At 36.6% G+C, this 18113-nt stretch overlaps 1 protein-coding gene across 1 annotated transcript; it reads left to right on the forward strand.

Moving 5' to 3' along the window:
• The first annotated feature begins 689 nt into the window (after positions 1-689).
• On the forward strand, positions 690-18113 carry RIMOC1 (RAB7A interacting MON1-CCZ1 complex subunit 1). The gene is made up of 6 exons (XM_002815525.6): positions 690-985; positions 4269-4375; positions 6278-6424; positions 7575-7706; positions 8597-8711; positions 13495-18113. Exons 1-6 carry the CDS (start codon positions 886-888, stop codon positions 13776-13778), a joined length of 885 nt encoding a protein of 294 aa, XP_002815571.1. The 5' UTR covers positions 690-885; the 3' UTR covers positions 13779-18113.

The following is an 18113-nucleotide window of genomic DNA, read 5'->3' on the forward strand; positions in this document are numbered from 1 at the left end:
AAGCAGTCACAGAATGCAAAGTGAAGTTAGACTTGCTGACTGAGTGCTTTGAAACTCCCGGTTGAGAGGATGAACCTCATGCACTATTAGCGCCTTAAGGGAAGGTCTTGAGATGAAAGAAAAATGAAAATAGTTTTGTGGCCGCAGAATTTAGTACCACTGGACGCAAGATGTCTAAAGTAGTTTAAATGTGAACTCCAAGGGAGGTCAGAGATAAATTCGACTGCTAAAAATCAGATTTAGAAAAGCAATATTCAACCACGTAGACTGGCAACTCCACTAGTGTTTGGAGCTCCCCATCCAGATGTACAACAAACTCTTGGAGACTTGGATGTGTTACACAGGGGGCCGGTGGGGTTTCCGTTTCGGACCAGGAGATCATAATCACTTTATTTTAGCAACCTCCTTACTACAAGGCCAAAACTGACAGTCCTCTCTCCAGACCCTCGCGTCCGCCCTCCAGACTGTGGTTCCCCCGCCGGATAGGGAAGTGGGAGTGCGGACGACAATCCGCATCCTGCCAGCCAGACGACACCAAGCTGTCTTCCAGGAGGCAGGCGGAGAGAGCTGACTTCCGATTGGGTCAGCCGAGGGGCACGGCTGGCTCCCTATTGGCTTACAGGAGGGGGCAAGAGAGAGGCGTGTCTCAACGTCACACCCGCCCCTACTCTCATTGCTGCTCAGGATTATGGGAGGGAAGGGAAGTCCAGGAGGGAAAAATGACCCGGAACGACCTTTGCCGGCCTGGGCCAGCCCTCTTCCGGAGCTGATGTCTCCTCCCACCAACCAGGAGAGTTCCGCCCTAGGCCCCGCCCGTGCCGGGGGAATCAGGTGATTGCGGGCCAACACGGTCACGTGACCGGGGCGCGCCAGCCGATTGTGGCCATGGCGGCCGCAGTCTCCAGTGTGGTGAGAAGAGTGGAAGAGCTCGGGGATCTGGCTCAGGCCCACATACAGCAACTTAGCGAAGCTGCCGGTGAAGATGGTGAGGGAGCGGAGGAGAGGGAGGCGGGCGGGCGGGGCAGACGGCGCTAAGGTACTGGCGCTTGGTGGCTGTCAGGGCTAGAGGCTGAGGCCTGTGTTCCTTTGGGTCCCAGGCCGCAAGTGGTTACCCGAGGTCTGTCGCTTCTGATCCCCCCTGCGCCATTGATTGCCCACTTCCCAGAACTCACATTGCCAAGGCGTTGTCTTCGAAAACCGCATTATTCAGAACCCATGGAAAATCTGTCCAGATCTGTGCTGGTGTAAACTGTCTCGGTAGCGATTGGAAAAAGGGCAGAATCTAAATAAAATACAGAAGTTTAAATAAATGGCTAAGATGAATGATAACACTCAAATTAGTAATGGTGGTTTGCATCCTGTAAAGATAAAAAGGCATGTATAACAGTTCCACTTTTTCACTGCTGCGTTGTAATTTGCGTTTTACGTTTTGGATTCAAAACAACATTCCATAGAAGAGCTTTACATTGGTGTGTAGACTATTCTGCCCCATACATCATGCCAGTTCTCACAAGGGCTCTGTTAAGTATTGGCATACTTGTTTTGGAAAGGTCTAAGCTGTTAGGAAAAACTGGGCTAGGGAATTACCTCAACCTTCTGAATTTAAGTCCAATTCTTTTCATTACGTCTCAGCTGCCTTTAGATTCTACATTATTCCTTTTTGAGTTTGAGCAATTGCTACAGTTTTTAAAATTCTTGTGGACTGACTCATATCATCGTACTCATAGGAAAACAGTAGTGGAACATTTTCTTAAGCGATTGAATAGTTGGTGAATTTCTTATTAAATAGGGTCTATGATGAAATGCCTTAGTTTCAGTGAATATTTTTTGCCGGATTATCATTTCTCAAGAGTGTTTTGTTTTGTTTTGTTTTGTTCTGTTTTTAGAGACAGAGTCTCATTCTGTCGCTCAGGCTGGAGCCCCTCTAGTAGTGGCACAACAGGCGCACACCATCACGCCCGGCTAACTTTGGTATATTTTGTAAAACTGGGTTCACGATGTCGCCCAGGTTGGTCCTGAACTCCTGGGCTCAAGCATTCCACCTTCTTTGGCTTCCCAAAGTTCTGGGATTACAGGCGTGAGCCACTGTGCCAGGCCAGGAGTGTGTTCTTTAAAGACCTACAGACCACCCTGAAGCCGACTTATATTTTGGTCTGTGGATTCACATGAATAATTCTTGGGTAGTAGGAGCTATTAACTTTAAAGTGTATCTAAGTTACCTCTAATTCCAGATTCACTTGAACCAGTCCAAAGAGACCAAAGAATGTTTTTTATTCACTTATCACTGAACTAAAAAGCCATTCTCATTTCCCTTGGAAGAGTTCTTTAATCTGGAATGAATCAGAGCTGGAAATAAAAGTCATGTGCTATATATGGAATTCTTGTTTGAAGGCTTTATACTTCTGAAAATTTACTAGAATATAATGACAATGTTAGTGGTCCACATTATGAGCCATTGATCAGCATGGAAATCAGTTCAATCTTAAAAATATTACAAGATTTATGAACTTTAATTAAAACAAGATTTCATGTACTTGCATTGAATTTGGCATTATTTTTCCACTCAACAAGAATAATATACATTCAAACTTTGTTCTTTAATGTAACGAGTATATATTTATACTAGGATATAGGGGTTTGATGATTTCCATTGTCTTCTTCAGATTAGATGAGATACAGCCAGACATTATTTCATCTAAGAATGCATTTTTTAATTTCTAGCCAATTTTTGTTAATTTATTTATCATCTTACAAGCACAATCTGTTTACTCTATGGAAGTACGTCATGAGGGAGTTTTTCCAGAGATTATATAAGAATCAGTTTCATCTTTTGCTTTGCCAGTCATTACTTTGACTAAATAGTTCTAGTCAAAATACTGCATTTTATGGGCTTTCCAAAATGTGAGCTATGCCACCACCACACCCCTGCCACAGTAATTATGTCATCAATTTATGTGACATACTCTTTCAGCAATGGTTTAGTGAGTTCAATGCAAATCTTTACATTGAAAATAATCCTGCAAGTTAAACAAAATATCAACACACTCTCTAAAGAAGCACCTAAGGAATGTCATATTCCATATAATTTCAGTTTATAGTAGAATCTTTTTCTACATTGTGTGGATGTCACTTCTGGGCTAATGAGAGATGGAAGGACAGTGCTAAGTAGTAGATTTCAAGTCAAGTGAATGTGGATCTTACAGCAGTCAAAATGCATTCTCAGGCTTTACCTGAGAAGACTTAAGGCAGCAGTCACATGATTGCCAACAGACATAACCTGATGGTGCTTTTGCTCCAACAATGAGCAGCTTATCTGTGTAACTCCTGAGGCTGGAACAGGTAGGCCTACACCAAGTGCTACACTATCTGTTCATTGGCCCGTGAAGAAGAAAGGGATATATTTTAGAATATCAGAGTATGTTTCAGAAGGGAAGCACAGAGAGGTAAACTCAGGGAGTTTAGTGTCTTGATTATGGATGTGTCTAAATTTGACTACATGAAGTGCTGTAGAAGGGTGGATAGTACCTTGAAGTGGACACATAAGAGAAGGTGAAATCATAGAAGCAACAAAGGGATTATGACATTAGAGAAAGGGAAAAAAAATCAGGAGATGGTGAAGGCGGAGGGAGGGTGAATTGTGATTAGAGGACTTACTAGAAGTATTTAGTTCCTTTTCTTCCAGGTTTTGAGGAAATGAGGTAATTTGTTTCTAAGTTTTTAAAGGAATTAAATACACAGATATATTATGTAATTTTAATTGTAGTAGATATAAACACAATTATAAAATTGCTCATAATGCTGGCATTTTATAAGGAATTCGATTTGGTCAATCATGGTCTTTTGAATAACATTTGCAACTACATTCATGAAATTTTAAGTTTTCAGTGGAAGCCCTTTCTGTAATTTATGTATATTATTTGTATATTCCAGTAAGTTTTAAATTTAACTATTTTGAGTGCATTATCATAAAAGAAGCATAATGAGAATACAGACTGCATTTAAGAAATGGCAAGAGTGACTCTAGAAAGTTTTCAGTATTTTGCTTTGTAGAAAAAATTTTCATGATAAATTTACTTAATTAGGATTAGGCATTATGAGATATTTCATGTTTTAGATAAGATATTATTACTATAATGCTGTTTCTCCATATGCCGTAATATTATTTCATCTTGTCATTTCACCATTTCATCTTCATACATAATTTGTTTTTTGTTTAAATAACACTCTGAAACTAGGTGAAGTAATCCTCATGTTTTTATTTCTTATAGATCACTTTTTAATTCGGGCCTCTGCAGCATTAGAAAAATTGAAACTCCTGTGTGGAGAAGAGAAAGAATGTTCAAATCCATCAAATCTTCTAGAACTTTACACACAGGTACTGAAAGAGTGGTGGACTCTGGCATTTTATGAGGGCAGGTTGTTTATTTAGATGATTGACTCCAACTTTAGGTAAAATGAAATCAGTTTATTCCATATTTCAAGTGTTTAATTTTGTCCAAAAAACTATGAATAAAACACAAAAACTTAAAACTTTGAGGCAGTAAGATTTATTAGATGTGTTAATAAGAAAAGTCAGGAAGAAAATCTTACAGATAATGGAATTGTTTTCCTTTAGAGACAATTGAACAGGACACTAGTGTGTGCAATGTCCAATCTCTTGAAAGTTTCAGAGGGAGTAGGGGAGTATATAAGGGCCCTGACTTTTTTTTTTTCCCCTGAAATTTACCTTCCCTAGGATTCTCAATATTATTCTCCCTGCTAGTGTCATGCATATCTATGCGATTTTTCTGTTCACCCACTTTTTTTTTTAACTTTCCTTTCCAAATCAGGCTGCTGTGTGGACAACACCTTTTTTTCTTGGTTTTCTGAAACACTGCTGAGGCATGCTAACATCAGGAAATGTAATTTTATTATAGTAACTAACATTTATATAGCACTTTGTAGTTGATAGAGTGTTTTCATGTGCCCTTTTTGGATTGCTAAGGGATAATAAAACTGAAGTGGTTACAGAAAGTACAGTACACTTAGTTAGGCTTCCAAAGTGCCCTTTTATAGCATTTAAATGCTTGGTGTTGTTCTTCCTGTTAGGAAATTTCTAAAGATAGCTTCTGCCTTCAAACACTATGGCTGAGTAAGCCTAACAGCTACTCACAAACCACAGAGAACTGTTTAAGTTTGGCAGGTATTTTGCTTGGCTTTCTTTCCGTTCAGAAGACTCTGTGCTTGTCTGTATGTGTTTTATGTCATCTCATTTTTTTCACTTGAGAGTGTTCCAAACGTTTTAACTTACTTACTGGAATAAGGCAAAAGACCTAGAGATACAGACTTCAATTTTAAGATTCTCTTAAACCCTATTTATGGTTCTGAATCAACAGATCACCTTTCATATGATGATGAAATCATATATGATGATCTCTCCTTACTGGCTTAGGCCTTTCACACGATAACACTTACTCCTCATGTTCACAGAAAGTAAAAGCACTAACTGGATGCTAGGTAGCGTTTCTACTACCTTACATATGTTAATTAATTTTATACTCCAACAAGGAACTTTGAAAGGTATTTTAGTCCAATTTATCTTTTAGCCAATTAAGAAACTGAGGCTCAAAAAAGGTAAAACTGACTTGTCTTTGGTTAGTTAAGTGATTAGTGGTAGAACTGACACTAGAACCCAGTTTCCTTAGTCTTAGTTCAATAGATTAAAAAAGGAAAAAGGATTGGGGAATTTTAATATGCTTTAACAGCATCTCTAATAATTAGGAATACTGGGGGCTTAGTGTTTGAGTTGCATATGTTGATGGTATGCTTCCTCTATTGGGTGGCAGGATACATATGCCCCTAGTGCTCGCTCTGTATTTGGGAAAACAAATAAATCCTTTGAAGGTTCAAAACTGGAAGTAGTGACCTTAACTTGATACAGCAGGCATTTAGAAAATTTTCAGGGATTATATAAATAGCAGAATATAATAATTACCTTTTTCATAATTATATATGATTAAATTCTGTAAATTAAAACAAAGCTCTATTTTCTTTTTTGAGGGAAAGAAAGATTATCATTAATTCACCACTTTAGTAAAATACCTATGAAGTTTTCTTTAAAATCTTTCTCAAAGTATATTTACATCTAGACGTTTTGCTTACTTCTCAAATTTACATACTGAGCTAGAAGATTTAAATGTGTAATAAAGCACCTATATATGCAAGGTTAAACTGTAAGAATTGTTTTTTTTTCAATTTTAAATCATTGATAGATACCTTTCTTTTTTTTTTTTTTAAGGCTATTTTGGACATGACATATTTTGAGGAGAACAAGCTAGTAGATGAAGATTTTCCTGAAGACTCTTCTTCACAGAAAGTAAAAGAGCTGATCAGTTTTCTTTCAGAACCAGAAATTTTAGTCAAGGAAAATAATATGCATCCAAAAGTAAGTTTTACATTCCTGTTAATTATGATGGAATATTGCTGGTACTTGCTGTCCTGCTCTTTGGAGTCTATATTTTTTCTTCTTGATTGTATCTTTGTTTCTTAAATTAAGATTGGAAGAGGGAGATAAAAGAGCTTAACACTTCAGACCAATGTTGCAACAAAAGTATCATATTTTACTAAATGTATTTCAGAATATTTGCATAATAGAATTGTAATAGCTGTGCCTAATCATTTTTTTTAACATAGATATTCCCATTTCGACCCGCTTTACTTTTGCAGATGCTGTTTTCTTGAAGGTCGCTATTAATTACCACATCTGTTCTTATAGTCCTTATTCTCTCGAACATTTGCTCCCCTTCTTAATGTTGATCACCCCCTCCCTCTGAGACCCTGCATGCTCCTTTTCCACTTCTTCATCTCTGAAATGTCTTCTCTTGCTAGCAACTGTCCTGCCTTCCATTCTAGAAGCACAGGTACTAGCCAGATATGTCTCTTTCATCACTAATAATCTCTATTCTGTCTTTGCTTGACAACCTGTTCACAGGCTTTGTACTGTCATCTCTATTTGGATAATCCTATGATTTGTATCTCTAGTCCTGGATACTCGTTCAAGCAAATAATTTCTCATCTTTAACTGCCTGCTGACTGTCTACTTAGATATATTTTTTTTCTCTATTTATTTATCAGGGGAGGCTGTGGAAATATCTCCAAATTTCAATGACAAACCACTTTAAAAATTTTGATTTATTAAAATTATTTTTGGGTGTAAATTTTCATTATTTTATTCCAGCGGTAGTAGAAATAGATATGATCTCACTTCAAGTAATGTAATCGTGAAAAGTTACCTTTTTAATGAGATGATGACTGCTTATATTGCAAACCTGTTAGGGGAATTTGCTAGTAAAAATATTTTTTAAATTATTTTGTAAAACTACTAGTAAATTGAAGTAGTTATTTTAATTTTCATATATTAATAGAATTGCATATTTATAATTGATTGAAAGTAAGGCCTTCCTGTGTAAGCAGCTAAACAAGGCACATTTTGTGACTTGAGAATGTTTTTAATTGATGAGTTTTTGAAATTTAACTTCAACTTTTATAGACAGCCAGTTTCCCTTTTTAGCTATGTCTTTTTTTGTGTGTTTCAGCACTGCAATTTGCTTGGGGATGAGCTACTGGAATGTCTCTCTTGGAGACGAGGAGCCCTGCTGTATATGTATTGTCATTCTCTTACCAAAAGAAGAGAGTGGCTCTTAAGAAAATCCAGTTTGCTTAAAAAGGTAAGAAGACATTCCCTACACATTTTTCATTGTTGACATTTAGAGGTTTCAGAAAGCTGTCTTTGTTTTACTACTAAGAGTAGTGGATCAAAGGGTCTGAGTTTGTATTCTATGTCTTTTATTTACTAGCTGGGTAATCATAAATAAGTTGGGCTTGTTGTGAAGACTAAATCAGATAACATGTGAAAGCACTTTGTAATCTGTGAAGTTCTTTTTTTTTAGGACTCGTATTGTTTTAAGTATAAGATAAACTATATTAATTTCTAAACTTTTAAAAAATTTTTGTCGTGAAAGAAACACTTGATTGTGAGCCTGTCAGCAGATCACTTCTAAGGAACTCACATGACCCTGCTTCTAGAAAATTGTGGCCCTCTGATTCCCTTGACCATTATGACTGAATCATTAAATCCAAAATATGAGTCTTGGTATTGTATCACTAAGGATTCTAACTTGGGTTAAATGTACACACAATTTAGGTGGGCTTGAAATGGGATGCCATACTTGCAGATATAAAAGTTTGATCATAATATTTCTAAATTGTAAGCACATACATGTTTTTAATACATTGTTGTTGAGCACATCTTTATTATCTTTATTCTTTTCTTCCTCTGATAACATCTTTAACAAGTATATTACTGAAATGTGTTTCTGGTTAATGTGTTCTTTTTTTTTAGTACTCTTTTTTACTACTAGAGCATTTCAAGGGGTATATTTATATTAGCAGAGTCTTGGGATGGTGGGTCTTTATATCATTGAAATAGAATAGCTATAAGCTATGCCTATATATTAACCAATTTTCTCTTGAGTAAAGAATGGAAAATATTGGTATTTGAAGTTTATGTATCTCTGCATATAATACTTTCAATTCTTTGGCTCTGACTTTTATTTAGTACCTTCTTGATGGAATCAGTTACTTGCTACAGATGCTAAATTATCGATGTCCTATCCAGTTAAATGAAGGAGTTTCTTTCCAAGACCTAGACACAGCTAAATTACTGAGTGCAGGTAATGTGATCTCTCATTAAATTTTCTAAGTGATTTAAAGCTTCTTAAGATTTTAGGAAGTTTGTTAGATTTCACTCTGATTTAAATAAATGTCAAGGTAGATTATAGACAAAAAAGTAATAAGTAATAAAAGGGTTTATATAAAATTCAAAGATAAAATCTTTTGATGTAATACAGAAAAATATTTCTAATCCCTTGTGTTTAGTAATTTTGGAAGTTATATATTGTGTTCCTTCTGCTCATTTTGCATCCTCACACAGCCCTGTAATTAGTTTGTTTTCACACTGCTATAAAGATACTACCTGAGACTGGGTAATTTATAAAGAAAAGAGGTTTAACTGACTCTCAGTTCCACATGGCTGGGAAGGTGTCAGGAAACTTACAGTCATGGTGGAAGGGGAAGCAGGCATGTCTTAAATGGCAGCAGGTGAGACAGAGCATGTGTGAGTACAAGAAAAACTATCATTTATAAAACCAGTCAGATCTCATGAGAATTCACTCACTATCATGAGAACAGAATGAGGGAAACCACCCACATGATCCAGTCACCTCCCACCAGCTTCCTCCCACAACACCTGCGGATTATAATTCAAGATGAGATTTGGGTGGGGACACAGAGCCAAACCATATCAAGCCTCAGTCAGCATTTTATCAGTACTAGATTTGGCTACTTGTAACCGAATGGAAGTAACTTTTCAACAAGGTAGACATTTAGTGATCTTTCGCACAGTAAAGGTCCAGAGCTGGTACAGTGGCTCCATCTCATCATGTTCTTACCTTTTTCCTCCATTCTTCTTTAAAACCAGACCCCCTCTTCATGAGGAGGCACTTTATATGGAACATAATATAAATGATACTTTCCAGACTGTGCAGCATGCTTCTCTGTTTAGGACATTGCTTTTATTCTCAGTATCCCAAGATGTTCCTGGAGCTCCTTCAATCTCACCTGTGTTTCAGGCTACAGGAATGGCAAAAGGGAATTTCAGCCAAGTCTGTTCCTTTAGACCATCCTTCTCAGAAGTTTCTTACAACCTCCATTTCACTGGCCAGAATTTAATCAGATGACTTTACTTAGCTATAAGGAAACCTGGGAAGTATAGTCCTTAACCTGATACATTGCCATCCCAAATAAAATTAAGATTCTTTACTAAGAAGGAGGTATTGGGGAGAATGAATACTGGTTGGCAACTATAAATTTCTGCCACAAGCATCTGTGTACTTGAAAATTCTAGGAACTGAATATAGAGCATCATCTGGGTTTTAGACTTGTGTGTGAGGAGAGAAGAACCACTTACTTTTACCATCTCCTTATAAATGGAAGAACTGAGATCCAGGTAAATGCAAGTGAATTGTTCAAGGTCAAATAGCTGCAAGTAACATTAGATCACATGTGTAAACTTTTTTATACTTCATCTGAAGTTTTGATGGGAAAAAAATGAAATATGAAGAATAATTAGAATACCTCTTTGGAAATATTCTAGTATATTAAATATGTTTTAATTCTTCCTGTTTCTTTGTTAGCCTCTCCTGGATTGTTCTATTTGAAAGCATTTCATAGAAAAAAAATAGTGATTTAAGTGACCTGATGGCCAAAAATTATTACTTTCTGCTCATTTAGACAAATATTTTATTCTAAAACAACTTATTGTGAATACAAAAACTCCCTCAGTGGGCATGACATTTTGACAAACATGGGATATTTGATGTATTTATGGCAAGTATATACTAGTTATTAGTTATTTCAGATAACTAGGAACCAATTAGGGGCATTGAAAATGGCTTTTAAAACATTTCTATTTATACACATGGACTGATTAAATTGAATTCTTAATGTGGGACACTTTAAAAGAAAAAGGTGGGGGTAGGCACTAAAGCTCATTTAGAACCAAAGGGAGTGGCACAAATCACCTGTTTTCCTAATTCTCCCATTTCTAGTTATAAAGTGAGACACTCTAATAGCCTGGAGTTTTTTCTTCAGGAAGCATGTAATATTGGTGGTGTCTCTTTGTCATACTTTGAATTTACTAGCTCCTAGTTTCAGTTGGTTCTTCAGCAAGGGAATTAAAAGGGTCAGATAGGGTAGCATTTTCCAGGCAAAAAGAAACAGTATAGGCACCACAGCAGTTTGCTACATACTGTCCTAAGTCCTCTTAGGGTGTCGGCCTTTTGTTCTCATCTAAAGAAGTTTGCTCTTGAACCTGGGAGGCGGAGGTTGCAGTGAACCAAGATCTCACCACTGCATTCCAGCCTGGGGGATAGAGCCAGACTCTGTCTCAAACAAAACAAAACAAAACAAACATAAGTTTGCCTCCTTTAGGAGGCCAAGGCAGGATGATCACTTGAGAAAACTGGCGCCAGGAGTTCAAGACATAGTGAGACATCATCTCTGCAAAAACTAAAACGAAAAAAAAAAAAATTAGCCAGGCGTGGTGGCGCGTGACTGTAGTTCCAGCTACATGGCAGGCTGAGGTTGGAGGATCATTTGAGCCCAGGAGTTTGAGGCTGCAGTGAGCCCTGATCGCACAGCTGCATTCTAGCCTGGGTAACAGAGTGAGACTCTGAGAAAAAAGAAAAAAAGGCTGCTTTGCCCAAATGTATCTATCTGAACATGATTAGATTAGAAGCCAGGAAACCTACCTTTCATAGGCTGAATTACTCCTAAGTCCTAATTCGAGAGGCTCAAATTATTTTTTGTTAGTCAATATAAAATACAATTCTAAGTAATTCTTAGCATTTAGGGACATCAAATTTTCTGTGGCTAGATCTTGGTGATAATTTACCTAATTTTAGATAACTCAAAACTGTGTATGGTTTTTGTTACTTTTTCTAAGGTAAGATAATCATATTGTTTAGACATTATCTGTATATCATTAAATTTTATGCAGTAAGCCCTTGTATCTCACCTCTGAGTCTCATTCTTCTGTGAAATGGGGCCAGAGAATTTTAATCTTTGGACATGGCCTTATCAGATAAAAGGGTTATAAAAATTGCATTGTCAGAATAAACCTGGAATCACATGGGGGTAAATAAAAAACTATCCAACTTTTACACCCTTTATGCCCTTAATACCACTGAGGAGCCTCCCACCCCTACAAATCAGAGCTGGTATCACAAAAGGTTGTATGAGTGAGAGGAGGGTGATAAAGAGAGGTTGGGTTAACGAGTACAAACATACAGTTAGAAAGAAGGAATAAGTTCTGAAGGCAAAAGTTTGAGAACCACTGTTTATCGTATAGCCATTTGTATTAGTCCGTTTTCACGCTGCCAATAAAGACATACCCAAGACTGGGAAGAAAAAATAGGTTTAATGGGCTCACAGTTCCACGTTGCTGGGAGGCCTCATAATCATGGCAGAAGGCAAAAGGCACTTCTTACATGGCGGTGGCAAGACAGAAGGAGAGAGAAGTGAAAGCGGAAACCCCTTATAAAACTATTAGATCGCTTGAGACTTATTTATTACCACAAGAACAGTATGGGGGAAACCGCCTCCGCGATTCAGTTATCTCCCACTGGGTCCCTCCCACAATACATGGGAATTATGAGGGTACAATTCAAGATGAGATTTGGATGGGGACACAGAGCCAAACCATATCACCATTCATTCAGCTATTCTGCTGAGCCTGTTGTTTCTCTTGGTACTCTTTATAAGCAGAAATTGAGGTGAAGTGAAGGTGAAAACTGTGGGAACAAATTTCGATACTTTAAAAAGCTTGCAATAGATTCAAAACAGAAACTACCGCTATTTTGAAAGTTGAATTTTTCATATCCAGTGCCATCATAGTCACTTTTGTTGAATCATATTAGGTGAACAACAGACATTATGATGCTCATTTATTTGAAGTAATCTTTTCTAATCACAGAAGCACATTAGAATACATCATTTATTTTTTCTTTAATGGCTTTAAGAAGTTACATTTTTATTTCTTAAGTTCTTTAGGAAAATTCCAGGAATTAAGTAGGGGATGCAAACTCCTTATTTTTCAGATTTAAAACCTGAGATTCAAAGAGCTTTGGTGACTTGCCCAAAGACACAAAGCCAGTAATTTATACCCAGATCTTTTTTATTCTAGGTTTATTTGTCTTTCTGCCAAATTAATACACTTTATGCACCATAAATGTTTAATTATATAATTGCCTACTGGAAAAACTACCTATAAGAAGAAAGAGTTCAACTTTTGATGAAAATTCTGCAGCATATTCTCTTTTTTTCTGGTAATACAAAGCATCTTGGAAATAACACCTTTAATAATTTAAAATTGTATGGACTCTCAGGCATGATTATGCATGATAATTTCTTAGTCTTTTAGAGAATATAGGAGGTCTACGATACTTGACTTTAGCTATGTGAATGATCCTAGAGCATACCCCAAAATGAAGGGTGTGTCCATGGATGTAATTCAGGGAGTTTATAAGTACTCTGAAATTGACTGCAGAATTTGGGGTGTATATTCTGGGAGAAGTTCTATTCCTTAAATTGATTCTCGAAGAAGTTATAGAGTGGACCCCAAAAAGGTCAAAAACACTTACCTAAATGGTTCTCTAAAAAAATTCTCTGGTACTCTGTTTTTCTTTTTGTAATGGGCCTCCTTTATCAGTAAAATCGATATTAAAAAATGCTAATTAAATGAAGACTATATTAGTCATATTTGGCTTTTGTGTTACTGTTAAAGTGAGAATAGAAAATGCTTAATGACAAAAGGAACTTTAATTAGAGTTTAGTTAATAACAACGGTTTCTTTTTAAGCTTTTAATTCTAATCTGTCAACCTAAATGACTTTCCCAGGAATATTTAGTGACATTCATCTGCTGGCTATGATGTACAGTGGAGAAATGTGTTACTGGGGATCGAAGTATTGTGCTGATCAGCAACCAGAAAATCATGAAGTGGATACTAGTGTTTCTGGAGCAGGCTGCACTACATACAAGGAACCCTTGGATTTCCGAGAAGTAGGAGAAAAAATCTTGAAAAAGTATGTATCTGTGTGTGAAGGACCCCTGAAAGAACAAGAATGGAATACAACGAATGCAAAACAAATTTTAAACTTCTTTCATCATCGCTGTAACTAGTAAGTTCATCTAGTCCTTTTCAAATAGAAAAACAACAAAACCCATGAAACGGAAAAGAGAGTTCCAAAAAAGAAGACATGTTGATACTGAATATGAGAACATTACACTGCATAAAGATAACCAGCTTGGGTACCCTACTAAAACAACATCACCATCTTTTTCATTATATATTAGTAAACCTATGAAGGGATGATTCTTTAATTTCTAAAGTGTTGTTCAAACTCACCTTGAAATACAGATGTTATGTTACTAATAATGAGTAGCAACCCAATTTAGCTTTACAAAGATTTTTTCTATTACTTTTTTTTTTATTGTGGTATATGTAGCACAAGTTTACCACTTTTATCATCTTTAGATTATTTTTTAATCTCCCTACCTTGAAGTTTGCCATGCTTCAGAAATTAAAGTCAAGTTACTTCGCTGCTTTGAATACATACTATGGATATAAATGTAGGCAAAATGAAAGATTATGACCAATATTCAGATTCCATTTTCAATAAGGTAAATAATGAAAGATCTCACAAAGGAATCATTGTGTTTAATTATTTTGCCATGTATTACTAATTGTATTTAAAATTTCTACTTCCTTTAGGCATTTTATAAAAATTTAAAAATTATTTTTCTATTTTGTTTAAAAGAAAATGCATGGCTTTTCAAGTGAGTAATGAAGATAAAAACCAAGTTAGGTTAGTCTACCATTAGTTCATATGTTTTTATAGCACATCTTTTCATACCATATTGAAATTTTAATGTTTTCTGCCTTTAATAATAGGAGTGAGTGTTAAAGGCCAGAGAGCCTAACTTGATATCTTGCTCATGGTCTTTCTGTCTACCTCAACTCCTGTTGTCATCTTTGGATGATCTTTCTGATACCTTGCTGATACCTTGGACTTCTGCCCAGTGACTTTATTACATTCCAGCAGCTTACTCCTGTGGCCGCACTTTGAATGTCACCATCTTGAGTTTCTCTTTCTGGTAAAATTTCAGTAACTGATAACTGCCCTCTTTTCAGTTTTTTCACTTCCTTATTTTATTGACTTTTCTCTCCTTTATGTTCGTTCCACATTCTTTAGTTCCTTCTTACCCCCTTTTCTTGACTGCTCCCCTTCCTCCTAAACTGTCAGCCCCTTTCAGGCTTTCTTCTCTATCCACCCTCAGCTTTATGGGACACTATATGAACTAATCTCACCAGTTATTCTTCTTTCCCTGGTCTTTTAGTCTAGTCCTTCGGCAAGCCCTCAACCTCAGATTAATCCTATTTATTATCTACCTTTTCTGGGATGCTGAGTTCTTTGTGAAGGGTAGTCCTTCAAAGTAGAATTACTACAAGTGTTTCACTTCAGCCTTAGAAAAGCCCTCAATGTAAACCTTATGTTTGTTACTAGGGTGGCCTCTCCCATTTCCCACTGTGGCTGAGCCAAACTTCATTACTTTCCTTAGGCCCTCTGCCCCTCCCCTAGCATATGGCTCTTCCTCCTATTGAACAGAAAATTGAGACTATGAAGAGGTCAACTTGTATTTACCAACTTTACTCATTTTCCCCTGTTTTAGAGGAAAAGAGGTTGCCTGCTTCCTATCAAAGGCGACTCTGTGCTGCACGTTGGTTTCATCTCTGCTGTCTCCCTCATTTCCCCACAAAGTGTTGTCTCACTTTCTGCCTACCTTTTAGGTATTGATCTTCACTAGATTTTTTTTCTCTCTCTCTGTCTTTTTTTTTTGCTTTACATATTTTATACAATGTCATTCATAACTATGGCTTCTTTTACCACCTGTAATAACAGACTGAGTCTTAAACCTGTAACTTGTATCCTGACTTATCTCTTGCTTTCTAAACCTTGTTTCTAACTGTCTATCAAATATCTTCATGAGACATCCCACAGTAATTTTAAACTCAGTGTGTCCAAACATCAAGTCCTCGTCTTTTATATAAAATCCTTTCTGCTTTGTAAGTTTTCTCTTTTTGGGATTTTCCGCAGATCAGGGCAACACACAATGGCTACCTTTCCAACCATGTCTCTGCAGTCATCCTGTGTAATCATGTTCTAGTCCAGTGTTGCTCAAACAGTTAAAATGCAGGCTGCTTTGGTAAACATACAAATTCTGATATAGAGCCTTTGTGGCAAAGGGAATCTCTCAGTTCCTACCCCAGCCCCCTTGCTTATCGTTACACAGCTAAGATTTTTATTTAACTTAGCATTTTAGCAAGTTTTATTATGAAAATACCTTTGTGCTTTCTAAGTATAAAGATTTAAATTATTTTTAATATGGTTTTTAGAACCACAGACTATCCCTCTTTTTAGAGCATCCTGATCAATTGCAAGTACTTCCACTTCTTCCCCAAATGTGCTTTGTGTGTTTTCAACCTCAGTAGCCTTGCACACATCATTACTTCTACATCCTTCTTTGTGACCAAGTGAATACCTACCTACCTCTTAGGACTCAGCTTCAGTGATTCTGTTTTCATAGGCTTTTTAAAGCCCTTTTCAGTCAAATTAGATGCTCCTTTGTTCTGGTCCCTTACTCTTCCCCTCCCATGTTATTGCACTGATCACACTGCTTTGTAATTATTTTCTTTATTGTTGGTAAACTCCATATTTTAAAAATTTACCTGTATACATAGTGCTTAATGCATGGTAGGCCCTTAGTAATGTTTTTGAATTAATGAGGCATGATTCTAAATGCCAAACTTTGCACAAAAGGTTGTTGCTATTGGATTCCAAACTGCTACGCCCTCTATACCAGTGGCTGACAAGGCATATAGGGATATATGTCATCCTGAGAGGAGTAAAGTGTTTAGATTCTGAACCTGAGAAAAGAGAACTTTCTCTTAAGAAGTTGGAAACTTCATTTTACCTTCATGACCCTGGTAGACCACTTGGTCTCACTGGTTGGTACAATTATGAGGGTAGTACTGGGTGCTTTTTATACAACTTTCCATCCCCCACACAGGTGGAGAATAATTTGTAGACCATAGCAGTTAAAATGCTTTTTACTCTGGTGTATTATAGAGTAACGAACACATTTTTGTATATGTTAAAGCCTGCTAAATCATTCACTTAGAATGAAGTAACCTCAAGGTACCAAATACCCTACATAAGGAAAGTACTACAGTAAATTCACTCAACTATTGTATGCCTACCATATGCCAGATTTTATCCTAGACCCTGAGGATATAGCTTTTTAAAACCCCCTCCTGTTTCAGAGCTTGTATTCTAGTGGAGGAAGTTAGACAAAGTATTTTAAGTAATAAATGTATAGAGAGTGTCAAGTGATGAGTACCATGAAGAAGAATAAATTAGGGTAAGGGGCTAGTGTGATAGGGAGAGGGGTGGGATGCCATCATATTTAGGGGTGGTTGGGAACTGTCTACTGCTTTAGCATTTGTGTCTTCAAATTTCCCTCCTTTGGTTATATACCTTCCATATTCAGCACATTCATAAAGTTTCTTTCTTACAGAAGTTCTGATATTGAATTAAGGAATGGGTCACTACTTAAGACTTTATCATTTCAGCTACACATAAAAGGTTTCTCTCCCCTATGGATTTTGCTAATGGTTGAGTGATACCTAAAGGCCTTGTTGCATTTTTTACACTTGGGGTTTCTTTTCGGTTTGAATTCTCTCATGGTTACCAAAACTCTGTTAAAGGACTTTTCACAGTCGTTAAATGTGTATGGCTCTTTCCCAATATGAATTTTTTTGATGTTAACTAGGCTTTTAGAATTAGTTAAAGACCTGTGTGCTCTGCTGCATTTATAGGGTTTTGGGCTACTGAGAATAATTGATGCTGATTAAGGTGCAAATCATGACTAAAGACTTTTCTTTCTTCTTTTGCATATAGTAGAGTGAAGTGAGGGTCGTGGCTAAAACCCCACAATAACATTACATTCCTAGCTTTACAGTCTTGCTGTGAATTCTCTGGTGTTCATTAAAGTGTGAGCTGTGTTAAAAGGCATTCTTAGATTCATTTTAATCACATTTTTAAAAACTCACAGTTGGTTAACATGATGGTTTCAGATTGCTTGCCTCTTTTCTCTTTCTACCTTACAGGGCTCCTTTTCTAGCTTAAATAAGGGTACTCCATCTGCCACAGAATCCAGGATTCTATAGTTTTTTAGTTTCACTTCCTTATGTTCTTTTTTTGTTTAATTTTTAACAATGAGATGATACCATGTTACAGCGGTATTACATTAAGATACATTTAATATAGCCACAATTAAAGTATGTATTATGTATTTATGCTGGTGTTCTTTCATGTTATTTCTTCTAGTGAAAATTTCCAAGTAAACTGTTTTTGGGCATATACATTTTTAAAAAAATAAAACCATACACCCCTA

The sequence above is a fragment of the Pongo abelii genome, chromosome 4, assembly GCF_028885655.2.
Source record: "Pongo abelii isolate AG06213 chromosome 4, NHGRI_mPonAbe1-v2.0_pri, whole genome shotgun sequence".
Taxonomy (NCBI): Eukaryota; Metazoa; Chordata; class Mammalia; order Primates; family Hominidae; genus Pongo; species Pongo abelii.

Coding starts and splice junctions, on each gene's coding strand:
- RIMOC1 (XM_002815525.6), top strand. CDS start 886: ATGGCGGCCGCAGTCTCCAGTGTGGTGAGAAGAGTGGAAGAGCTCGGG. Junction 6,425..7,574: donor AAAATAATATGCATCCAAAA/GTAAGTTTTACA, acceptor TGTGTGTTTCAG/CACTGCAATTTGCTTGGGGA. Junction 7,707..8,596: donor AATCCAGTTTGCTTAAAAAG/GTAAGAAGACAT, acceptor ACTTTTATTTAG/TACCTTCTTGATGGAATCAG.